The following is a 21822-nucleotide window of genomic DNA, read 5'->3' as shown; positions in this document are numbered from 1 at the left end:
TGTCTGTCAACAGTAGTGATCACAAATTCTATTGTAACTTTTTAAGGACATTGAACTTTCCGCCATTCAGATCCTTGTTAGATAATTGCTTTAGAAAAATTGGCCACATTCATTTTCATAATTTTTAGTTTTTTTAAATCTGTAACTGCCACAAGCTCATGCTCACAGGGGTGAGATGAACAAGGAGTAGTAGCTAATCAGTTATTTTCTTAATTACCTTAAATAGTGGCCCAGAGCTTTTTATAACTACTCCGATGCCTCAGAGCCTTTTGAGAACACTGCACACAGTGACAGGGGAGACAGCGCTGATAAGTCGGGTATTATCCATGCAAACATTCTCATTTAATCAAGGGCCTGTAGCACATGGACTCCTCTCGGCCTTTATTTCTAAATGCAAAAGAAGACAAATGTGACTTGGCTCACCGCACATAGCGACACGCCAAGAGGAATCTTGTTAAAGAGCTGTGTAAGGTTGAGGGGTTTGGGGGGGAGAGGGGTGCCTTCATTTTATCCCTTTGGGTTTACCATGAAAGAACAAACTAAACCCCCCCCTTCGATGCGTTAAAAGCAGACTCAGACTCCACTCTCATCGCCCACCCCAACACCCCCCCCCCCCCCACACACACACACACACACTGCCCCCCATGTGTGAATCTGATGAAATCTTTGTGTTTGCGCCCAGAGGTCACAGTCAATTTGCACTGTGTGACTTTAAAAGCTGTTTGTGCAGCGCTGGGCGCTCGTGCTCCTGCTCAGATGGCCGAGTCCACTGAGAGCGGAGTGAGAACACACACACGGCAGCGTGCAGGCCATGTTCTCAGCCGGCCCCACCAGAGAGATAAGGAGCACGGGGTGCCCTCCATCTTGGATCCTTCTCTCCCCTCATCACTGATAACTTCAAGCAAACACAATTCGTCCAACAGGACATCCACACCCCCCATCGGTCATGATTATCGAAGAGCTTTTGTGAAAATGTTAGATGTGAGAAACAACAAAGAGAAGCGAGACCTGAATCATGTATACAATGTCTGTACAGTGCGACACCTGAATGGAATGAAAGAGGATTTCTTTCATGCATGTGTGCCTGCGTTTCATACACACTCATTCGGTCTTTTGACAAGACATCCAGAAGTCGTGCATTTGTACAAATATGTGTGTCGAGGCGAATGTGTATCTGTGTGTGTGTGTGTGTGTGTGTGTTTTGCGGATCATGTGGCGGGCCCGCTTGCCTGGCAGCTCGTGTCTGGGCTGCGGGCCTGATGAGCATGAGATGAGGTCAGTGCAGCGGAACTCCGCACCTCCCTGCCTCTGCCTCTGCCTCTGTGTCTGCACCTGATTGTCTGTGCCCCACCACCACTACCTCCACCACCATCACCCCCTCTCTGCATACATATTAACACTCCGCAACACATTTGATCTGTATGGTAATGCCATTGCCACAGCTGGAGTCCCATGCAGTGTGGTGGCTTTGCTAATAGTTATTGTCTCTTCGCAACACATACACACACACACACACAGGCACACACACACTCACACACACACTTCACCAGTCTAAGAGACGAGCACTGCATTGAGATGATTTGGACGTGGCATGACGTTCCCACGTCACCATGGCATGGATGGTTCAGGGTGTCTTCAGGTGGTGGTAGCGCCGCACCGTAGTGATCCTTGCATTACTGTGACTCGTGTAAAACAGTTCTAGCGGTTCCTCCGGGTTCTCATCTCTCCCTGCTTAATCGCAGTTTGCTGTTCTTTGTTGGGGAACACGCCCATCTCTGTGGGTTTGTCAGACACGGTTCATGTTATCTCTGTGTTGGAGGATGAGGTATGTATGCATGAGTGTCTTGCTTAACATGCGCACATATACATATATGTGTGTTTATGTCTGCATGCATGTGGGTCGTGCGGGCAGCACTCCAAAGGCGGCGTGTGTACATGATGGGTGATCATTAACGGCGAGGTATTCTGCAGGAGAGGATCGGCTCAGGCCTAATTGAGCGTGGCCCCGCTAATGTCTCTGAGGCAGGGCAGACCCATGAAGTGTGTCCCTCTAGTTGTCCAAGACGACAGCGCAATGCATCACTTCAGACTAGTGTGTGTTTGTGTGTAGGGGTATGGGCACTGTGTGTGTCTGTGTCTGTGTGTTTTCTCAGTTAATGTTCTAAGACATACTACTCTATCAGCTTGACTGTGAGGTGTTGGCTGGGGATTTCTGTTAATGATGCCATCATGTTAAAGTGAATTTGACCAAACGTAGACACAAACCAAAGTATGGGGCAGTGAGAGTGTGGTCAACCACCCCACTACCTTATGATTTTAGCAGTCTTGAAGTGTGTATGATGAGTGAGTGTGATTGTATTAGTGTGTATCTCTATCTAAGAGTATTTGTGGTTATGTAAAACTGTGCATGTGGTTGTATGTATATAAAAGGGGGCATCCATTTTGTGAGTGTACATTCGATGTATTCACGAGAGAGGGTGTGATTGTGGTGTGATATATGGAGTCTGTAGGATGGTGTTCCTCTCTGTGTTTGATTTCATCTCTATATGAGATTTTATGTGGATTTCTTTAGGAGAGTGTGTGATCGTATGAATAACTGTGAATGTGTATGTATACGAGAGTGTGTGTGTATATAAGTGTGTGTATGTATATAAGAGTGTGTGATCGTATGAATAACTGTGTGACTGTGTATGTATACGAGAGTGAGTGCATGACTGTGATTGCTGGTTGATTGACGTGTTGTGTGCTGCACTGCAGCTGCCCCCTGCTCCTCCCAATCCCCTGAGGAGGGCCTCATTGTCACACAGCCTTTTAGCACCTTTGTCCTCCCCCCTCCCCGCAGACCCCCACGCCCAGCTGGGCCGTGGCAGCTCCTCCCCTCCCCGGCACAAAAGAGGGACCCGTGTCCTAACGCTGGAGTGCTCACGCATGCACGCGTCCCCCAAATCTCCCAAGGACCCAACCCCCCCCCCTCCAAACACACACACTCACACACGCACTCACACACACACACTCACACACACACACACACACACTCAAGACACTTTACGTGGAGATTGCAGCATGGTTCAAGCAGATGTGTATGTTACGCTGAACCTTGTTTCAGATTGGAGTTTGTCCCGCTTAAAATGAGATGCGTTTTGAATATGGGTGAGTAGTTATGTACCGCAGCAGTGAGTTATCTTTCAGGAGGATGACTTTGTGGTATTTTTGGCCATCTCCCCCTCCAGTGCAGCATCACACCGCACATAAAACATCCCCCCCCACCCCCACCCCCACCCCCCTCGCCATCCAGGAGGCTCTGGACAAGTGCACTGTCTCACACTACAAAGGATGTAGCTCTTTAGAGCGTACTTGAATTGACCGTTGACAGCCACATGTGTCTGTACACCTGAATGAAGGGTGTCCTGGCTGGCGTGGTGTTGACTTCTTCATGGCTCAGGCCTGGCCTGCAGTCTAGTCCCCTGTAATCTACCGGATGAATAAAGCACTTCAGGGGCAAACGTTGAATTGAAAGATCAGCATATAAGGGTATGCACTCATAACCACACACACACACACACACACACACACACGATTGAATCACCCACACTTGTTCCACTGGGAGCAGCTCATTAGTATGCAAATCTGCAAAGACCCAGTTATTACACTAACCTCGTCACCTTCCTGCCTCTCTGTGTCTCGTTCTCACTTTCCTCACTAATTTCAGCCGTCCCCACACATGCACACATGCATACACGCACATGCACGTGCACATGCACACACGCACACACACACACACACACACACACACACACAATCTCACACACACAATCTCACACACACACACACACACACACTCATACTCACACTCACTCACACACTCACACACACACATTCCTCAGCTGCATTTCCCCAACACCACCTAATGAGGTGATGACCAACCACTTGTTATAATTGCTTTAGACTCCTTTTAATTTTCAAGCTTATTAATCATATGTAGAGTTATTTAAAATTGCATAAATTAATCTTAGATTAAAAAGCCTATCAAAAGACTCAAAACAATTAAAGAGTAAGGTGAAATTTCCCCTGGGTTGGCAGTTTTATTTTAATAGAGTATTCAGGTGATTATCACACGTTGATATGGCGCTGTGATTAATGTAGCCACACTTTTAAATGAGTTTTTTCCCCTCTTCTCTCCTCTCTCTCTCCCTGTCTGCTTGCCCCCCCCCCCCTTTTTTTACCCCCTTTCTGCAAAAGGTAAGCAGGAGGCAGATAATGATCTAACTAAGAAGTATTTATTTGTGTTTTTCTCTCACATTAACTCCCCCCGACCGGCCGGCACTTTAATTCGAGCAGCAGGTGTTTTAATTAATGGCGGTCTGGCGGCTGGCTGGCTCCGGCTCCGTCTCTGTGGCACTCCCCTCTCTCCCTGGACTGGGGCTGCCGAGGCGAGGGCTGGGGGCTGGCTGGACAGTGACATAGGTGGCTGGCTGGAGCCCCTGACCCTCTCCATCACCACCAGCCTTCAGCAGGCGAGGAGCTCACAGCCATGTGGCACAGTGCAGTCCGGCCACACTCACTTCTCTGATGGGGAGCGAGTGACTGAGAGCGAGAGAGGTTGTGTGTGTGTGTGTGTATATTTGAAATCGACGGCGTCAGCCGTGTGTGTGTGTGTGTGTGTGTGTGTGTGTGTGTGTGTGTGTGTGTGTGTGTGTGTGTGTGTGTGTGTGTGTTGCAGTTGTAGACAAAATAGGTTAGCATTGTCCTTTGTGTGTGATGGAGTGGGCTTAGCTGAATTAAATGCCAAGAAGCCCCGGCTCCCTGTCCAGATCAAGTATCATCAGGGGCAGGGGCAGAGACGTGGCCAGTCTGTTAGGGTTAAGAGCAGCAGAGCCCTAGCAGAGCTCACTACTAGATATTAAAGACATTCATCTGGCCCCCACTGGCTCTCTCTCGCGCACTCTCTCTCCGGGTGATGGATGAGATGGGTGCCCCAGTACGTGTGACGCCCAGGAGCGGCCGGCATGCTCCCACAGATATGAGAGTAATTAACCTCAGTCTATCCAAGCCCGTGCTGCCCATTAGAAGGACACCAGGATTGATGGCGCTGGACTGTCCTCAGGACCCGTGGCCGACAGGCCCTGAGTGGCGTGCCTTTGTGTTGGGGACACGCTACCCGCACTCCACGAGACACAGAGCTTTGCCTTGACTTCACTTCAGAGACTGGCCTCGTCGTTTTGTTTTATCTTTCATTGAGCAGAAATGGCTAATTCTATACTCTAATTGAGTATATCAAAGTGACTTTGACAGTGTCCGTGACTGTGTGTGTGTGTGTGTGTGTGTGTGTGTGTGTGTGTGTGTGTGTGTGTGTGTGTCTGTGTTTGTGTGTGTGTCATCTAGATTGTACAGTTTTTATGGAGACTTTTTTGTGTTATTATGATGCCAAACGTCATGAGTGGCGTACCTGTAGAGTTATAATAAGGTTGTGACATTGTGTTTGTTCTTGTACTCGTGACCATTCCTCTCCCCCTGATGGAGCTGTTTTTAACAATTTGCTTCTTTGTTGCAATCATGAAAAAAAGACCCTTTATCACCGAAATAAGGGGTGACAAGTTCATTTAAAAACATGATGTGTCAGTGTTGGTCTGAATCGTGCACTTGATGTTGGAAATTAATGTGTCTGCCCATCACAAGCCTAGTGCACAAACACACACTCACTCACACACATATATAGCATTTTACCTTTGTCCCTGCTTTGACCTCTGAGGCTGTGTGAGAGGATACAGAGTTGGATGTGTAGTGGTTTCATTGCTAAAGCAAATACAAATACTCTTGGCTTATTTGACTTGATTCATGTACTTCCTTTCTCTTTTCCTGCTCTGTATTTCAATCTCTCTCTCTCTCTCTTTCCTGTTTCTTTCTGGCCATACCTGCTCTTTCGCTTTCTGTCACTCACCTGTCCTCCGTCTCTCCACAGGACCATTCCTTCATCCAACTGTTTGACGACGGGAACATGGAGGTGGTGTCCATGTGGGTGTGCTGCTGTCTGGAGGAGCGCAGGGCCCAGCAGGCCCCCGTCCACATGTCCTGAGGAGCCCTGGGATGGTCCTGCAGAATTGTGGGAAGGATTTGATCCCTAGGTCCTGGATCCCCAAGATGCAGAAGAGCAAACCAGAAATCACTCCACACTTCAAGCCAAGGCCATTGGCCATTCTTTTTTTTTTCTTCTTTGTTATGAACTGCATATGTCCTTGTCCTTTCTTTGGGCCTTCCCGAAAAATCGTAATTCCTCTTGCCATGACTGACGCTGTGTGATTGACTTCACTTCCAACTCAACTCTTTGTTTTTGCTGGTTGCACTGAGCACCTGTGACTTGGCCAAGTAGGAAACTTAAGTGTGATTGCAATCACACTAAATAGTGTGATCTTTTTTCTTTGTTGTTGTCAATACTAACATGTTTGTGGAACGTGTAAGAGTATGCAGTTGAACCTGAGGTCTTAAACCGATAGAACCATGTGAAAATGAATGGCTGTACATTTTTTGGAGGAAAGTGCTTTTTCAGGTCAACTCCAGACTCCTGACCATGCTTTATCGTCGGCAGCTTTATCGTGAGTGTTAACGTGTGCCTGTATGCTGTGCAGCGGCAGTCCGTTGCCCGTGCCTGATCTCTCTGTCTGAAGCCCTCTCTCTCTCTCGATCCCGTTGCTGCCTGTTCACTTTGCATGCATGGAAGACGTTGAGGGAGCGACTGTCTCTGTCCACAGAGCCAGCCGCATAGTCCTCACACCACCCAACCTCCACTCCCCTCCTCACCCCACTCCAGCTTGGACAAGGGCACAGTCCTGGACCAGAACAGACCAGCCTTGACTCTCCAGCGCGGGCCACAGAAGGCTGAGGTGCCACCCATCTCCTGCTCTAATTTGGGCAGTTAAAGCAGATGAGGTTTTGGTGGAAAGATTCAGGAGGGCTTTTGGACTGCTTCAGCTCCTGAGGACGTTTGTGCTGCTCAGATAGTCCTGGGATCAGATGAGACTTTGAGAGAGAGGGTGAATGTGAAAGGAAAAGCTGAATGTGTGTTTGTGTGTTTTTGTGTGTGTGTGTGTGTGTGTGTGTGTGTGTGTGTGTGTGTGTGTGTGTGTGTGTGTGTGTGTGTGTGTGTGTGTGTGTGTGTGTGTGTGTGTGTGTGTGTGTGTGTGTGTCTCTGTGTGTGTCTGTGTGTCTGTGTGTCTGTGTGTGTGAATGTTAGATGTCATGTTGTCCACTATGAGGAAGTGATGAACCTGCAGTATGAGCTGGGGTGCTTAAATGTTTTATGATTTCACTTCTGGTCCTCTTCATGCTTTGCTATGACATAACATAAAAGCATAGTTACATAATGGCATAATATTATTTATCTTTTTGTTTTACGGTATTCTGCTTTTATACATATATATATGTGTGTGTGTGTGTGTGTGTGTGTGTGTGTGTGTGTGTGTGTGTGTGTGTGTGTGTGTGTGTGTGTGTGTGTGTGTGTGTGTGTGTGTGTGTGTGTGTGTGTGTAACTGAAGCAGTAATGAAAACATATACACATTAGAGGTTTTCTAAGAATTCGTGAAATTTCCAATTAAAAGCTCTGCCACCACATTTGGTGACATTACCCTAGTGAAACCTTCTTTTGGTTCTTGTCAGTATTTTCATAATTTAAATAGGGGATTTGAATTGGCTCCTACATACCTTATGTTTTATTTACTAGAATGTCTATCTATGAAATACATTGTATCAAAGCATACCAATTCAAAAGGTCCATTCCTATATAATGAACGATAATGGTTTGAGTTATTGGGACCATAAAGATTTGCACATCAAAAAATACTTAAGATCTTGTAATACCTGTTTTTTTATTTTGTGGATAACAGCATGATATGTTGAACTTCCATTAACTTGCCTTAACATTTTTTTTTTGTAGATTAATTCCCAAAGCCAGAAAATAAATTAAGACATCATTTGACTTTGTTGGGCTATTGAAAGATTGTTTTTCTCCTAGCAAAGGCTCTCCATATTTTCTCATCAGCAATAAAAGAAATTGCACTTTATGTAAGTTCTTGCTATGTAATAAAATACTATTTAGTTATAGCTTAACATACTCAGAAGATGTCTGACACTGGGGAGCATTGTTGCTCCAGTCATACCTATGATTTGTAAAGTCAAAAAGTCAGACTTGAATTGATCTGTTACATTTCTCTTGTTGTATCCATTGTTTTGGTGGAAATGTACCCAGGTCTCCCCCCCAGACTACCAAATGTGTCAATTGTGGCCTGTATGTGACTTATGTGGTCTTTGATGAATGTTCAGTTGAATATGTTTTTCATGGTCTTTTATTGAAAAAGAGATCTTGAGTGCAGTGTACCTTTCATTTAACCAGTCTGTGCCATAATCAATGTTAATTACAAAAAGAATGTTAAAAGAATCCTCTGAAGCCCTCTGGTGTGACTGAGTGATAAATGCTTCTGTGCACCTCTTTATTTTGGTTTTATTCGTCTCATCGGTCAGGTGCTTGAAAGTACATGAAATTGTATTTTGAGAGGCCAGTCTATAGTAATCTGCATGACAATTTAAGGGAGACTTTCTTACTGATAATCAACCCTTAGAGACGGGCTTTGATTTGAGTGAGGAGAAGGTTTTTTTTACATTTACATGTACATTGTACATTTTCTAATATTTCAGTCATAAGATATAACCCTGTATGAATGGACAAAAGTGAACCACTGTGTCCCCACTCGGTTGCCCACAGCTCTCCATTTCGATTTTAAACCTTCTGTTTTATGAGATCATGTGTACCTACTCTACAGAGACGACGCCTGTTTCATCTCGTTTCCATCTTACTTTCGCCCTGTTTTGTGCCTTTACTTTTCCGCTGATCAATATTCTCTCTTCTATTATCGATCGTCTGGTTTTCATTTCTGCGCTTCAGAAAAGGACCATGTCATGTAGGTCAAATCAAGCTCAAATGAGGGGTGTTTTTATTGCATCCTCTTGTCATACTTAACTAGGTAGTATACCTCAAAGATATAAATCCCCAAACGTATTTTAGCTACACGCATGGCCCTTTCATATAGGGTGCGATGTCGTACATTTGCAACCTAAATGATGCCTATGTGATTGTATGGCCTATCTTTGATATATTACATTCTGAGACCGGTCAATGTAATCCGAGTCACTTAAAGGTCATGACCTACAGACCCCGATGGACTTAAATCCTTGCCTGTATCTTCGTAACCTTGATACATGCACCTTCATGTAGACAACACACTTCGTGTAAAGAATGCAGTAGCACGTTGAATGGGCTTTCAAATAGGCTCTGAGAAATTCACGTCGAGAGGGCATCAATTATGGGCCGGAAAACAAACTTACCCGCACATGTGCCATAGGTTCGCCGCTCTCGCGCAACATCCCACTCTTGCCTTGAGATAAACCAAGAAAGTGACGTTCTCCGGGCTTCTTCACCTACGATTTCCAGCCCAGTCATCTGATCAGAAGGCGAGGTTTGCCTACAGTCTCACAATGCCCAACACTTGTGTGAAGACATTACTTTATTATTTGTAAACACCCAGTGATTGAAATGTCACTATTTCATCAAACGGCCTATACGAGATGTAGAGAAGAGCAGTTGTGATGTAGTCAGCACAGTTGTTCTTCATTTGAACGATCCGACTGAAAGAGATTCATATGAAATGAGCTGACCCCCGCCCCCCCTGTAAAATTACATTTATGTTAAGCTTTACAGGCCGCATATAGGTTAACTATTAAGTTTTTCGAGAGTCACCGTTGCTTGCACCGGTGCACTGTTGCTTGTCTACAAATCCAAGAGAGAAGACTAGCCTACTTGTTGTGGCAATTCCGCTTTGACGGTTTAACAGGATTTTCAAGGGATTTTAGCAGACCAGTGGCCCCAGCAGACGACGTATGCAGATCAGGATAGACTTCTGCCGTTGCTATAATAATCGACCTCACATTTCAGGCAGGCATTTTAGGACTTTAAGACAGCAAACCCTCGTAGCCTCTCCTGAAATGATCAGCATTTGCTGAAATAAAGTTTTACTTAAATTATTGCTGTACATTTATTCCCCAGTGAAGGAGTCAAATACTTAAAATATCAATACCACCTCTCCATTTTCTTTTTGCAAGCACATCCAAGGTGTGCGTGTGTCCGCTTGCGTTTCCTGTGAATTATACCAAGCCTGGGCATTGTGCGCGTGTCTTAGCCTGTGTCGTTTTGGCATGAAACAACACTTCATGAGGGCATGTGCTAACCCAAATAGCAACAGACTTAGATCAGGACCAGAGTCACACGCTATCCTGGATGCGCTTCAGCACACTGTAGCACAGCAGTAACTGGATATCGCAGGATAATGGCATTGTACACCAAAACTAAAGATATATTAACTACATTTACCTTCACTTTAAAACGGATGTGCTTAATATCAAGGCGATGAAACTGGCCTTGTTTTCATCTTATAGGCTACCAATCTAAGAGTGTGGGAGGTGGGTGTCTAAAAGCTGCCTTCTGAAAAAGAACCGGCCTCCTTTGGCATAGTGTTCGCTCCTCTCGGAGTGGACTCATTAATGTTCAATCCAACCGTAGGCTCACCTGGCCTTTTAAGTGAAAACTCTGTTTTCAATGATAAACATGCTCTTGGGTTCGCTACACCACTGACCATTTTCATTGTGTATTCTCTGTTTTTTAATCCAGGTGGATTCATTTCCAATATTAAAACCGCAGGTAAAAATCATCATTAATGTAGGCGAATCTGATTATGTTTTATAAAAGTTCACGTCGCTTTAATAAAATAATTGAGATACCTTGAAATACATCTGTGGTTCAAAGGCAACACCACTGTTTCCCATACGCACGTGGCGTGTTCAATAGTTAATTTGACATTTACTGCCGTTTGAGTTTTCACTAGTCAGAGACAGTAATTAAACATTAAAGCGAGACGTATTGCCAACTTATATACTTTCTTTGTGGAAACATCATTTCGATGACTTAGGGACACTTAAATATTTTAAAGCGGTCTCTGTCTTATACCGATTGTTTGCACACAGACGTGTCTCACATAATATACTCGAAAAACTATTGAAGGGTAGCCAACTGTGATAAAAGGCCTCGACTAAAATTACCGCTGAAATATCTAATTAAAACCGGGCGTGGTGTTGTGTGGCTGTACCTGCATTGAACTCCACATAAATGGAGGGTTGTACGTAGCACACGTGAGCTCCTGTTTCTCGAGAATAAATTGCAACAAAGATGTTAGATGGAGCGTTATAAATAATTTAAAGGAAAAGAATAATTACAGAATAAATTGTAATTATTGTGGGCTGAAGAAAAGCCTCTAGATTGTGAAAGATGACACGACCAGAGAAGATCAGGTTGAAGTTTCCTTCACCATCAATATTGCAATAAGCCCATCTGATGGTGTAGGCTATAGAGATCATGTCAGGTCTTTGCATTTTGAATGCACTCTATTAATGTTGGCTAACGCAGCGCATAATATGAATTACTGTGAAAAAATTGACAAAATTATCTTTGTGATATCTCAAAGTAATTAACAGCACACTTTAGGGTGTATTAATCGTGTATAAAATCAAGCTGATGTAACGTCACATTCAAAACAGCCCCATGTCAATAATGCACACAACAGCCTGCAACTTCTGGTAGGTTAAAGCAATCATGGTTCGAGCTAGTGGGGTCTGCTCAGGAGCAGCACGCCCTGAGGGCGTTTGTGGACGCTATTAACTCACATTTGTTTAGAGTAATTGTTCACATTTTGGACCAGGCAGAATGATTAATTACAGATTACTCAAAACGTCTTCGTCGGACAGTTCATACCGTTTAAAGGGCCTTGCAAATGTGCGCCAATTTTGATTGTGACACACAATTAATAGGCTATTTGTCATATGACTGTCCATTCATTTGGGCTATTTGTTGTAGATTATGACTTCTATCACCGCCGTGCTGTGAGTGACGTATGCTTTCAAACACAGACGGCAGTCCAAGCAATCTGGTTTGATGATTTTTATTCAACATAATTCAGCAACAATCATTTATTCAGCATAATTCATAAGATGTGCGTTTATATTTTCATAGAGGATGTGTCGAGATATTTAGCCCATGTGTTTAATTGGGTTGCCTGTTTTGTTTGGCGAGAAAACTAAAGAGCGATCTTATCAGGACAAGGTATCGATATCCAAGAATGAGACATAGAGGGGTTAACTGTGGGGCATTGATCAGGTTATAAATAGTTAATTTGATCATATAAGGTTCCCTCACTTACCTCACTCGTTTGCTGTAATATATCACTGTGCTTGTACACACTATCTGCTCTCGCTGAGCGCTCTGTGTTAAACAAATTTGCCTCATTCAGGGACCATTGGAGAGAATGGGAAATGGAGAAGTGATAGGTTTTATGACAGTAACCATGCCCTGGGGTCGTTGAGGCCCCGCCAAATAATAAATACATATTTCAAAAGAGGCTATTTTGTCACATGCAAACGTGTCTAATTATAAAGCATGCAATTTCCATACATTTAAAAAAAAAAAAAAAAACATGGCTGTAATGCAAAATTGATTTGCATCCTCAAAAAAATTAGCACAGATGGCCATGTAACCTGACAAAGTCTGCCTTTTTGTCGCCATCGATTTTACTTCAGTGACTTTTTTCCATTTTCGTGCATTTCACAATGGAAAAAATATGTCTAATTGAAAATGTGCTTCACATTTACGAGTTAACCTGGGTGAAATACTTACCGTTATTAGATGGCTCTTACTGATAATACATTAAATATGTCAAGCTTTTAAAGACATAATTAGCATTGGTTAAGCGTCTAAAAATTACCTTCATTCGTCCCCTAAAATAAAGGCTGTTTACGCACCTTTCCAAAGCAGTTTTGTGCATAGGTCTTGGTCTTTACGCACTAACCAAAAATGCTCTTATTCAATGACTTATCAATGTGTTGAAAAGTATATCTAAATCATCCTGAACATTTCCAGTGTACCCTGTCCTCTCCCTCTTCAGACATAGCTGAATTCAAACAGGGTCCCCGTAATTATCGTGCGTCCCGCAGGCAAATAGTTAATACGGACATGGTCGTGCAATGTGGGTGTGCCTTGCAGTTATTTTAGCGCGCTCCTCTGTGCTGTAACGTATTCAGTCTGCCGAGGAGTGGCGAAGGCTTCTGTTCTGTCATGTGGTCAATCTTCCAACATTTCTCACACAACGCCGAAGAGCTATGGAGTACGGAGGTCTTTGCGCAGTAAATCGCAGAAAGGAGGATATTTGAACGAAACCTTGTCAAGACCTACCTCCATATTTAACATTTCGGACGGCCAAGTAACGACTTGCTCTTGCTCATGCTCAGTTATTTGATGTAACTGCATTCGTATCGTCATTCTTTCCTCAGAGATAAAGGTAAGTTAAGATCGATGTTATTAATCGTTCCTGTAATTGATATATTGTATAATCCGATAAAATGACTTCGGTGATTGCGTAGGCCAGCAGGCAAATAATAAGTGAAATATAATTTGCCCCAAGATTATACGGAGGAATATTAAGCACAATCTTTTAAAATTTCGGTAAGCGCGGTTACTTCCAATGCATCTAAAGTTGCCTCTAAACCACGAAGACATTTTCAGTGCCAGGTGTCAACCAAACTGAAGCATGTTTTAGTAGTTTTAGTTGCATTTTGAAACTAAAAAGTACTTGAGTTATATTGACGTAGTGGAGAAAGAACCTTTGTAATTAGAAAATCGGCTTAATTGTCCTTTTCTTCAACGGTAAGCTCATTGACGGAGCCTGAGAACATTTTCCTTCTGTTCTTTTGCGTATTAGGCCGTTAAGTAGGTGCTTAAAGTAAAGTAATCACTCTAGTCCTAGAGCCGATTTGGAGACATCGGAGAAGACCTGATCTACAGTTCTTATCTCTAATTATGTAAAACATTAAAAACGAAAACGTCAAACAACTGAAACGTTTATTTGTTAAAAGTGAGGCCTAATATTGACAGCTCACAGGAATGTGTAGACTAGCCTATATAAAACGTTGAGATTTCCAGGCCGAATAGCCTTATGATAGACTATTTTAAAACAAATGCTTTTAAAATTATATAAACTAGACAAATGGTGAAGCAATTGTGATTATTATCATACCAAATTGCATCACTGTTTGAATTTTATACTAAACACATATTTCTTATTCATGTTAATTGGAACGTAAACCAATATGAAAATGGTGTCTAACAAAACTTAGTATTATTAAAATGTTCAAGCTTTAGGTAGTCGAATATTTCGTTCCTCTTATAGACTGTTCTTTTTCATCTTTCATCAGATCTCCAGGAATGGAGCCTCTACCCGGTCAGCTCCCAGCGGGACGAGACTCCAGCTCTTCCCCGAATTCTAAACAGGAATTGCAGCCCTACTCTAGCTCTCTTAAGCCTAACCAAGTCAGCCAGACTGCATTATACGGAGTGAACATAGTTTCTTTGGTGATAGATGGGCAAGAAAGGCTTTGTTTGGCTCAGATATCCAACACACTATTGAAGCACTACAGCTATAACGAGATTCACAATCGACGCGTCGCTCTTGGGATCACTTGTGTGCAGTGCACCCCAGTTCAGCTCGAGATTCTGAGGCGCGCAGGGGCGATGCCTATCTCATCCAGACGCTGCGGGATGATCACCAAGCGTGAGGCTGAGAGGCTCTGTAAGTCCTTCCTTGGGGCTCATGCCCCTCCGAAACTGCCTGAAAATTTCGCGTTTGACGTCTCTCACGAGTGCGCATGGGGAAGCAGGGGTAGTTTCATTCCAGCTAGATACAACAGTTCAAGAGCAAAATGTATCAAATGCCACTATTGCAATATGTATTTTTCTCCGAACAAATTTATCTTTCACTCACATCGTACACCTGAATCCAAATACACACAACCGGACGCGGCAAACTTCAATTCGTGGAGACGCCACCTGAAACTCACTGAGAAGGGCGCAGCCGATGACGTTAGCCATGCTTGGGAGGACGTAAAGGCCATGTTTAACGGTGGCAGTCGGAAAAGGACGATGCCAATGAGTGCCTCACAAATGTCCTCTTCTATGAAGTCCCAGGCCTCCAGTAACATTACGCAGACGAGTTCAGCCGAGGTTCCTCACAAAACCCTACGCTGTGAAGAAGAGCGCGGTGCTCTTGGCTTGACCAATTGTGTGCGCAACTATCCTGTCATCCCCGTGCCGAGCAAAGGGTTTGGGGTACTACAGAAGATCCCACCACCAATCTTCCCACATCCATATGGATTCCCTGCATTTGGATTGTGTCATAAGAAGGACGATAGTGCAGACCAAAATAAGACTAATATTCCAGGTGTGTTTTGGCCAGGAGTGAAGGACAATATTTACCCCTCATTCCCCATGTTTTGGCCCACGGCAGGAAGTCTACCAATATCATCATATCCACAAGCACAGCTAAAACCGCACACAGATATCATTTCGACACGACAAAATGAGACCGAACTCTCTGACCAAAATGATCGAGGCTCTATCACGCCCAAAGACAGTTTATTTGATAGTGAACGCTGCTCAAGTTCTCAGTCCACGAGGAACGAGGAGGAGAAGTCTGGGGACGAAGCCAGGTCAACGGAGGGCCAACCCAGCACTCCTCGAAAGGTGAGCTACATATCTGCTTTCAGGCCAGTTGTGAAAGACGCTGAGAGCATAGCCAAACTGTACGGCAACAGGGAGGTATATACAGGGGCTCGTTCAGGTTACCTGTCACCTGACTTTGTCAGCGAAAGTTCCAGTTACCGGTCCGTCTCTCCAGACGTTGACAGCGGAGAAGACCCGGATGTTGACGTGGAATCGAATAAATTACCAGAAGATGAAGAGTCAATTCAACTTTCCGTGGAAGATCATCAGAGTCCCCAGGGGCGGATCTCGTCTCGGGCCAATCCCGATGAAAGTCAAGATTCTGAGACCAGACCAACACAGCAACCGGATGATCCCCAGAGAATCTTGTTCAGCGAGGCAGGGTCATCTGATGACGAGCGGCCGAGCAAGCACGTGTCAGAAAGTAAAGATGCTGCGATGTACGAAGTGAGTATACTCAGTAAAACAAAATGTTTATAATTCTCATAAACCCACACATAAAATGTATTCACATGTATAACGATTAGCATTACACATCCAATTGTAGATGCTGTGAAATTATATCCTTGTATTGTCAGTTAATCTGTCAATCAATCACATAGCCCGTCCACCCCTCGTAGGCCAGTACACCCCCAGCTGTAAAATAGGCTATGTCGTTTTTAAAGTATTTGGGGCTATTTTCTCCTTTGTCCAAATTAATGTCGTGGTAGGCTAACCAATAATCAGAAGAAATCAGCTTGGTTTTGTAATCTTAGGCTTTCTAAGTCATTTTTATAAATAGCCTATCCAAAAACCCATAGGCCTACTTGAAATAAATTGGGATAAATTGGGGGATAATTTTCATTTTATTTTGATGAAAAGGATCGGCGGGCTCTCTTTGTTCTGACTAGAGTACAGCACACTAGCCTCTGTCTCGTAATCCTGGGGCATTAACTTCAATTAGGATTTGAGGAATTAGGATGTAATTTGATTATAAATGACGTAAATTACAACAATTATGACAACAGTAACAACATGCTGGTTAAATAAAAATGCATTTAAATACATTACATTTATTTATTTATTTTTGTAAATGTTCTGGTTGTTTCTGCAGGTTTATGCTCATGAAAAGGATGGACACGTGCGCTCCTCTATTGCATCTAATTTAGTATCTAAATATCCCCAGAGTCCGCGGGAAACCACCGGTAATATCATCATGAAAGATGTTTAAATATGTATCAGTGAAATTTGAAATTTTACCCTTGTAGTGTACACGAATATTGATTGCGCCTTTTTATGTTTTGACATGAAAAGATTCACTTAAACAAAGCGTCATTTCAACGGAGGACGAATCTGATTTGCAGAAAACCTACGATCTATCCAAAGACAGCTCGAGTAAGTCTGTTATATTATATGTTAGTTGACATACAGTGCTGACTTACACCTACATGTGGTCTAAGCATCTCAAACCTTTAATGGTATTTATTGATAAACGTGTGGTACAGGTGATGAGGCGATGCGCGATGATGTACCCAGAACTGGGAAAGACATCGAAAATATGGCGAAAGGTACGGACTGTTTTTCCTGAGTGAGCAAACACAGAGAACAATTGTTAGGACAAAATGTGTCCTTGTAATCTTTCCGTAAAGTAAGAACATTTACAACATGTGAAAGTAAGGCAAGTCATTAGATTGTATCCGCTACTGAAATATAGTGTCCAGTAGAAATTACTTATAACATAACCCAGATGTGAGTTAATGTTAAATATATTACTTTCATGTTAACGTTTACATTCAGAAACAAATCTGGGTAAGCAGCTTTTGGATGTATTACCAGTTTTTTGATAATAACATGTGGTTTCCATTTAAACGATACCAACGTCTTGTTGCATACAATAAACCATTGGATGCACCGAGCATTTCTGCATGTCACTGTTGTCAAACTGTACATTATATGTTGTGATAGATTAAAAGATACAAAGATATCCTCTGGGGACCTCTGTCTCTTTCACTCTCGTTTTTTCACACTGTAGATTTCCCTTTGTATTCTCAGATATTATTCCAGCCACCCTGAGGCTATTGTCCTAATTATCCTGCAACAGCATGCTTGAGAACACAGGGCTCTGACTGTTAATGCTTGCCTCAGAAACTGCAGAGAACCAGTCTCCATGTAGACACTGTGCAGCCAATTACATTCAACATTCAAACACCCCTCATTTTATTAGTTTGAAAATAAGAATGTGCCATTTGTATACATTTCCTCATTTGCATGGGGTTTCTCTATGTGTCCACAGAGGAGCTCCAGAAACAGCTTGTGGAGCAGGTGGAGCTCAGGAAGAAGCTAGAGCGAGAATTTCAAAATTTAAAAGGTGAATAATTATGACAGCATATAGGAAAATAATGCAACCAGCAGTTGAAATAGGATTTAACCATGTAAGCTCTGCATTTCTGTGGCCACTAAATAAAGTACTTCTGTGAAGTATGAGCTATGCCCAGATAGGTGTGCTACCCAAGATTTTCACCATAATAATAGTGGTATGATATCCATGTACTAAGGATCACAAGGACATTTGTTCCTCAGATAATTTTCAAGATCAGATGAAAAGAGAGCTATCATACCGGGAGGAAATGGTCCAGCAGCTTCAGATTGTTCGAGGTGAGTCATTTTAGGTTTTAAAATAACATGCCGTTATTGAACATGTCATATCTGTATCAGCTTGGTGAGGAGTTCTACAAATATTTTAAAAAGTGACACTTGCATATTTTCAACCAGGATTTTCATAGATTGGCTATTGTCCTTCAAAAACTTTTTTTTAATTTATATTATCAAACTTATTCTAAACTACCAATATGGAACACAGTGAATCATTTTTATGATGAACAACTGACTATTGGTTGTGACATTATCTATAAGCATTCAATTTTAACAAGGAAAGCACTGATCAGATAAGCAAAAATGTATTCATTCTTTTTTTTAACATAGACACATTGTGCAACGAGTTGGACCAAGAGAGAAAAGCTCGTTATGCAATCCAACAGAAGCTCAAAGGTAATAATACTTTTTGGGTTCAAGGCAACATGTTTGTGTAGTTTTAACGAATATATGCAAGTGCTACTTTGAATGTTTTCATTCAAGTCTGTTTTGATTCAGCACGGTTCATAAAATAACCTCTTACAGTATTGCTGCATTTGATCCGTTTCCTCCCTTTTCCTATGAAATCACTGCTGACGCGTCATTTTATTCTTCAAGAATAGCTCTCTGAGGATATAAGGGTAGTCAAGGATATGCATCAAATGCCTTCTGATTTAAATAAAGAATGAATCTAAATAATTTAAATGTGTGCACTCCGCAGTCAGAGTGATGAAACAGTGTGTTCATACATGAAGTGATCGATGTGGTTTCTCCCTAGAAGCTCACGACGCTCTTCACCACTTCTCATGCAAGATGCTCACCCCTCGTCACTGCGCCGGGACCTGCGCGTTCAAGCCGCCTCTCCTGCCTCCCTAAACCTCACACCTCCGGACACCTCTAACGGGTGGCAGCCTTCCTTTCACAGCATTCTACTACCCAAGGACTACTTTGAAATAAACTGAACACAGATGCACAAGAGCGAGGATGACATGGACACACCATTTCATTTGAGAGGGTGTTTTTTGTTTTAGTTTTTTCACTTAGTTGAACACTTGTGTCAAAAGAGTAGTACACAAAGATCAGTGTTTTCTTCCTTATGTAATATGGGTTGTCCATACTCTTGTGGAAAGCCTTTAAAAAGATCATGCTCAATCCTGTTTGGACCATTAATGCTTAACAACGTGGCAATGTGCAATGACATTTGTTGTGAGATTTTATAGGTAATATGAAAATAATACTTAAGCATTACTCATGTCTTTTTATGTATTTATTTATTTTTGTGGTTCTTAATATACAGTGCTGTCTATTCTACCCCCTTTATAAGTATTATCATGCACTTTAAATTGACAAAAACATTTTTGACCCAGTGTGTATTGTAATTTAATTTTGCTCTGGTGAGTGCTGGGATGTATCAAACCCAGCTCTCTCTCGCAAACGGAGAATTACACCAGCACTTATTCTTACACCATAGTAAATTATGTTTAAACTTTAGGTTGGCTGTATGCTTGATCTCACTCCATATCAATGTGTAGTGTTTTGTGGGCTATATTCAAAAACAAATAAAATCTCTTGCCTCACTATGTAGCTAAGAAAAAAAAACACAGGTCACAGATTTTGAAGGACATGTGAAGCTGTTTCCTTTCATAAAGATGTTTTTGGTATTTTAAAAAAATTACTTGAATAGCACTGCACTGTTCAATTATAGAGTTTTGCCATCTTTAAACACCATAGTAGACATCAGTAGTACACTCCTGCTATACAATGACAATACTGTACACAGATCCTAGGGATTGGGGGACCATTCCATAACACCATTTCACTGACAAAAGGGGGAAATTTGATTTAGTGCTATTGTTTGATTTGACAATACCTGTTATGACAGAAGTAAAACTATTACCTTTACGAGAGAAAGCTACTTCTCTAGATGGGAAAAATGTTTTTACCCAGTTGTTGCATGAACAGGCAGTCCACTGTTATTTGGTAAGGTATGTTTATGTACTTAGTGCATTTAAATGTATTATAATCCGTTCAAATGTGTAAAGACATATGACTGTACATAATCCCAGAACTGCTGTAACAATACATTCAGCCTTGATTTTCGCCCCCCCCCCCCCCCCCCCAATTACACAGAGGGGATACATGTAAAATATGATTAAAAGCTTTTGATGTCCTCCTCAGGTATCCTATTCTTAACTACCAAGGAGAAGACTGACACCTAGTGGATTGTTTGTAAATAACTCACACAATTGAATTGATATATTTTCTAAGTCATTATATGTATACAAACCTTGAAAATATACTAAATATAAAATATACTATCATTCAAAATAATACTGGTCCTTAAACATACTGAACCTTCTCTACAATTTGCTGTTTATTGAGGTATGTTTTTAAAGGCGACTAGTTTTGTTATCATCTTCAAATTCATTTTGATAGTATATGTTCATGTGGAGGACAGATAAAAACACCTGCCGATAAGCCATCCAAGCTATGCGCTATGATGTACTTGTGTGGTCTGTGATGGAACACCCCGTGGAAATGTTAGAACAGCACTGAATTACACCAGTTACAGAATTTTAGCCAGCTTGTGCTGTTGGTGGTGTTTGGCTTTTAAGGTAGTCGGCTCACTCGTTTGGGACCAAAACTACTGCTACTGCTGCTTTAAATCATGACGCCAATATGCACCTGATGCCTCTAGTCCAGTTTGATTTGCATAATGCTAATAGTCCATTGGCTTCCTCATGACATTAAATTGAGCATGCGGATGCACTCAGTTTCCACTGGGGAAGAGGCTCATTTTGAAGCTAATCAAACCACTTGTATTCTGGAGAATATTGAAAGGTGGCCTCCCGTGTTCCATTTAAGTAGCCTAATTACATACATCTTACATGTTGAACTAAGGAGCCTATTTAAAATGCTAATGGGACTGGATAGGCAACAATAGATTCGCAGGTAATTGGGTAGATAGATAGATGTAATGTAGCCTGTGGCAATAATAATATTTTGCAGACAACTTTCAAAAGCTACATACTGCCCCATAAGGATGGCCAAAAGGACAAGTTCTTTAGTGGGCTTCTTCTGATCCTAACAATGGTTATCCACTTCACTGAAAGTATGAACAGGCACACTGTAGCCTACTGCACATCACGATGGTCAGTTTATAGATGAAGGGCCCCCTACAGCCCAATTAGTGTAACTACATGAGTGACTTTGTTGTCCTCAGATTGTTGTCATTCCTGGTGGGTTAGATAATCAGTTTTGTCTAAGCAATATGGCTGCAAGCAACGATGTGGAGGCCAAGCAAGTGCAAGCAATCAAAGTCATCCAGATACAAAATGGTATCTTAGGTATTTAGATAAATGATATTTTATAGTCTATTAATTGCAGAAGGGTTTGAATATCACAAATCCAAATGATAACTTTCTTTGGAGTCAATGTGAAATAATCTGAAACAAATTTGTCCAACGTTAAACAAACTTGGTACGAAAGAATGCAGAAATAGTAAAAGGGGGATAGTTCAGGTTGCCATGGTATCAGAGGATGAAAGAAATGTTCTAAGCCAAATGCAT

At 42.3% G+C, this 21822-nt stretch overlaps 2 protein-coding genes across 2 annotated transcripts in view; both read left to right on the top strand.

The window, feature by feature from the left end:
* Positions 1-7863, top strand: part of map2k5 (mitogen-activated protein kinase kinase 5) — a 44740-nt gene extending 36877 nt beyond the window's left edge. Inside the window, exon 22 of the mRNA XM_080843008.1 lies at positions 5960-7863. Within this exon, the coding sequence (XP_080699134.1) occupies positions 5960-6073 (114 nt within the window). The 3' untranslated portion in view covers positions 6074-7863. The remainder of the gene's footprint in view (positions 1-5959) is intronic.
* Positions 7864-14344: 6481 nt separating this feature from the next.
* On the top strand, positions 14345-19129 carry skor1a (SKI family transcriptional corepressor 1a; the record flags this gene model as incomplete). Its single annotated transcript, XM_080843520.1, has 7 exons — positions 14345-16090; positions 16737-16827; positions 17128-17190; positions 17916-17990; positions 18203-18277; positions 18605-18670; positions 19032-19129. Exons 1-7 carry the CDS (start codon positions 14351-14353, stop codon positions 19127-19129), a joined length of 2208 nt encoding a protein of 735 aa, XP_080699646.1. The 5' UTR covers positions 14345-14350.
* Between the last annotated feature and the right edge of the window lie 2693 nt (positions 19130-21822).

The sequence above is a fragment of the Sprattus sprattus genome (assembly GCF_963457725.1).
Source record: "Sprattus sprattus genome assembly, chromosome: 8".
In the NCBI taxonomy this organism is placed as follows: Eukaryota; Metazoa; Chordata; class Actinopteri; order Clupeiformes; family Clupeidae; genus Sprattus; species Sprattus sprattus.
Note: the sequence above shows the minus strand (reverse complement) of the source record. Positions and strands in the feature narration are given on the sequence as shown.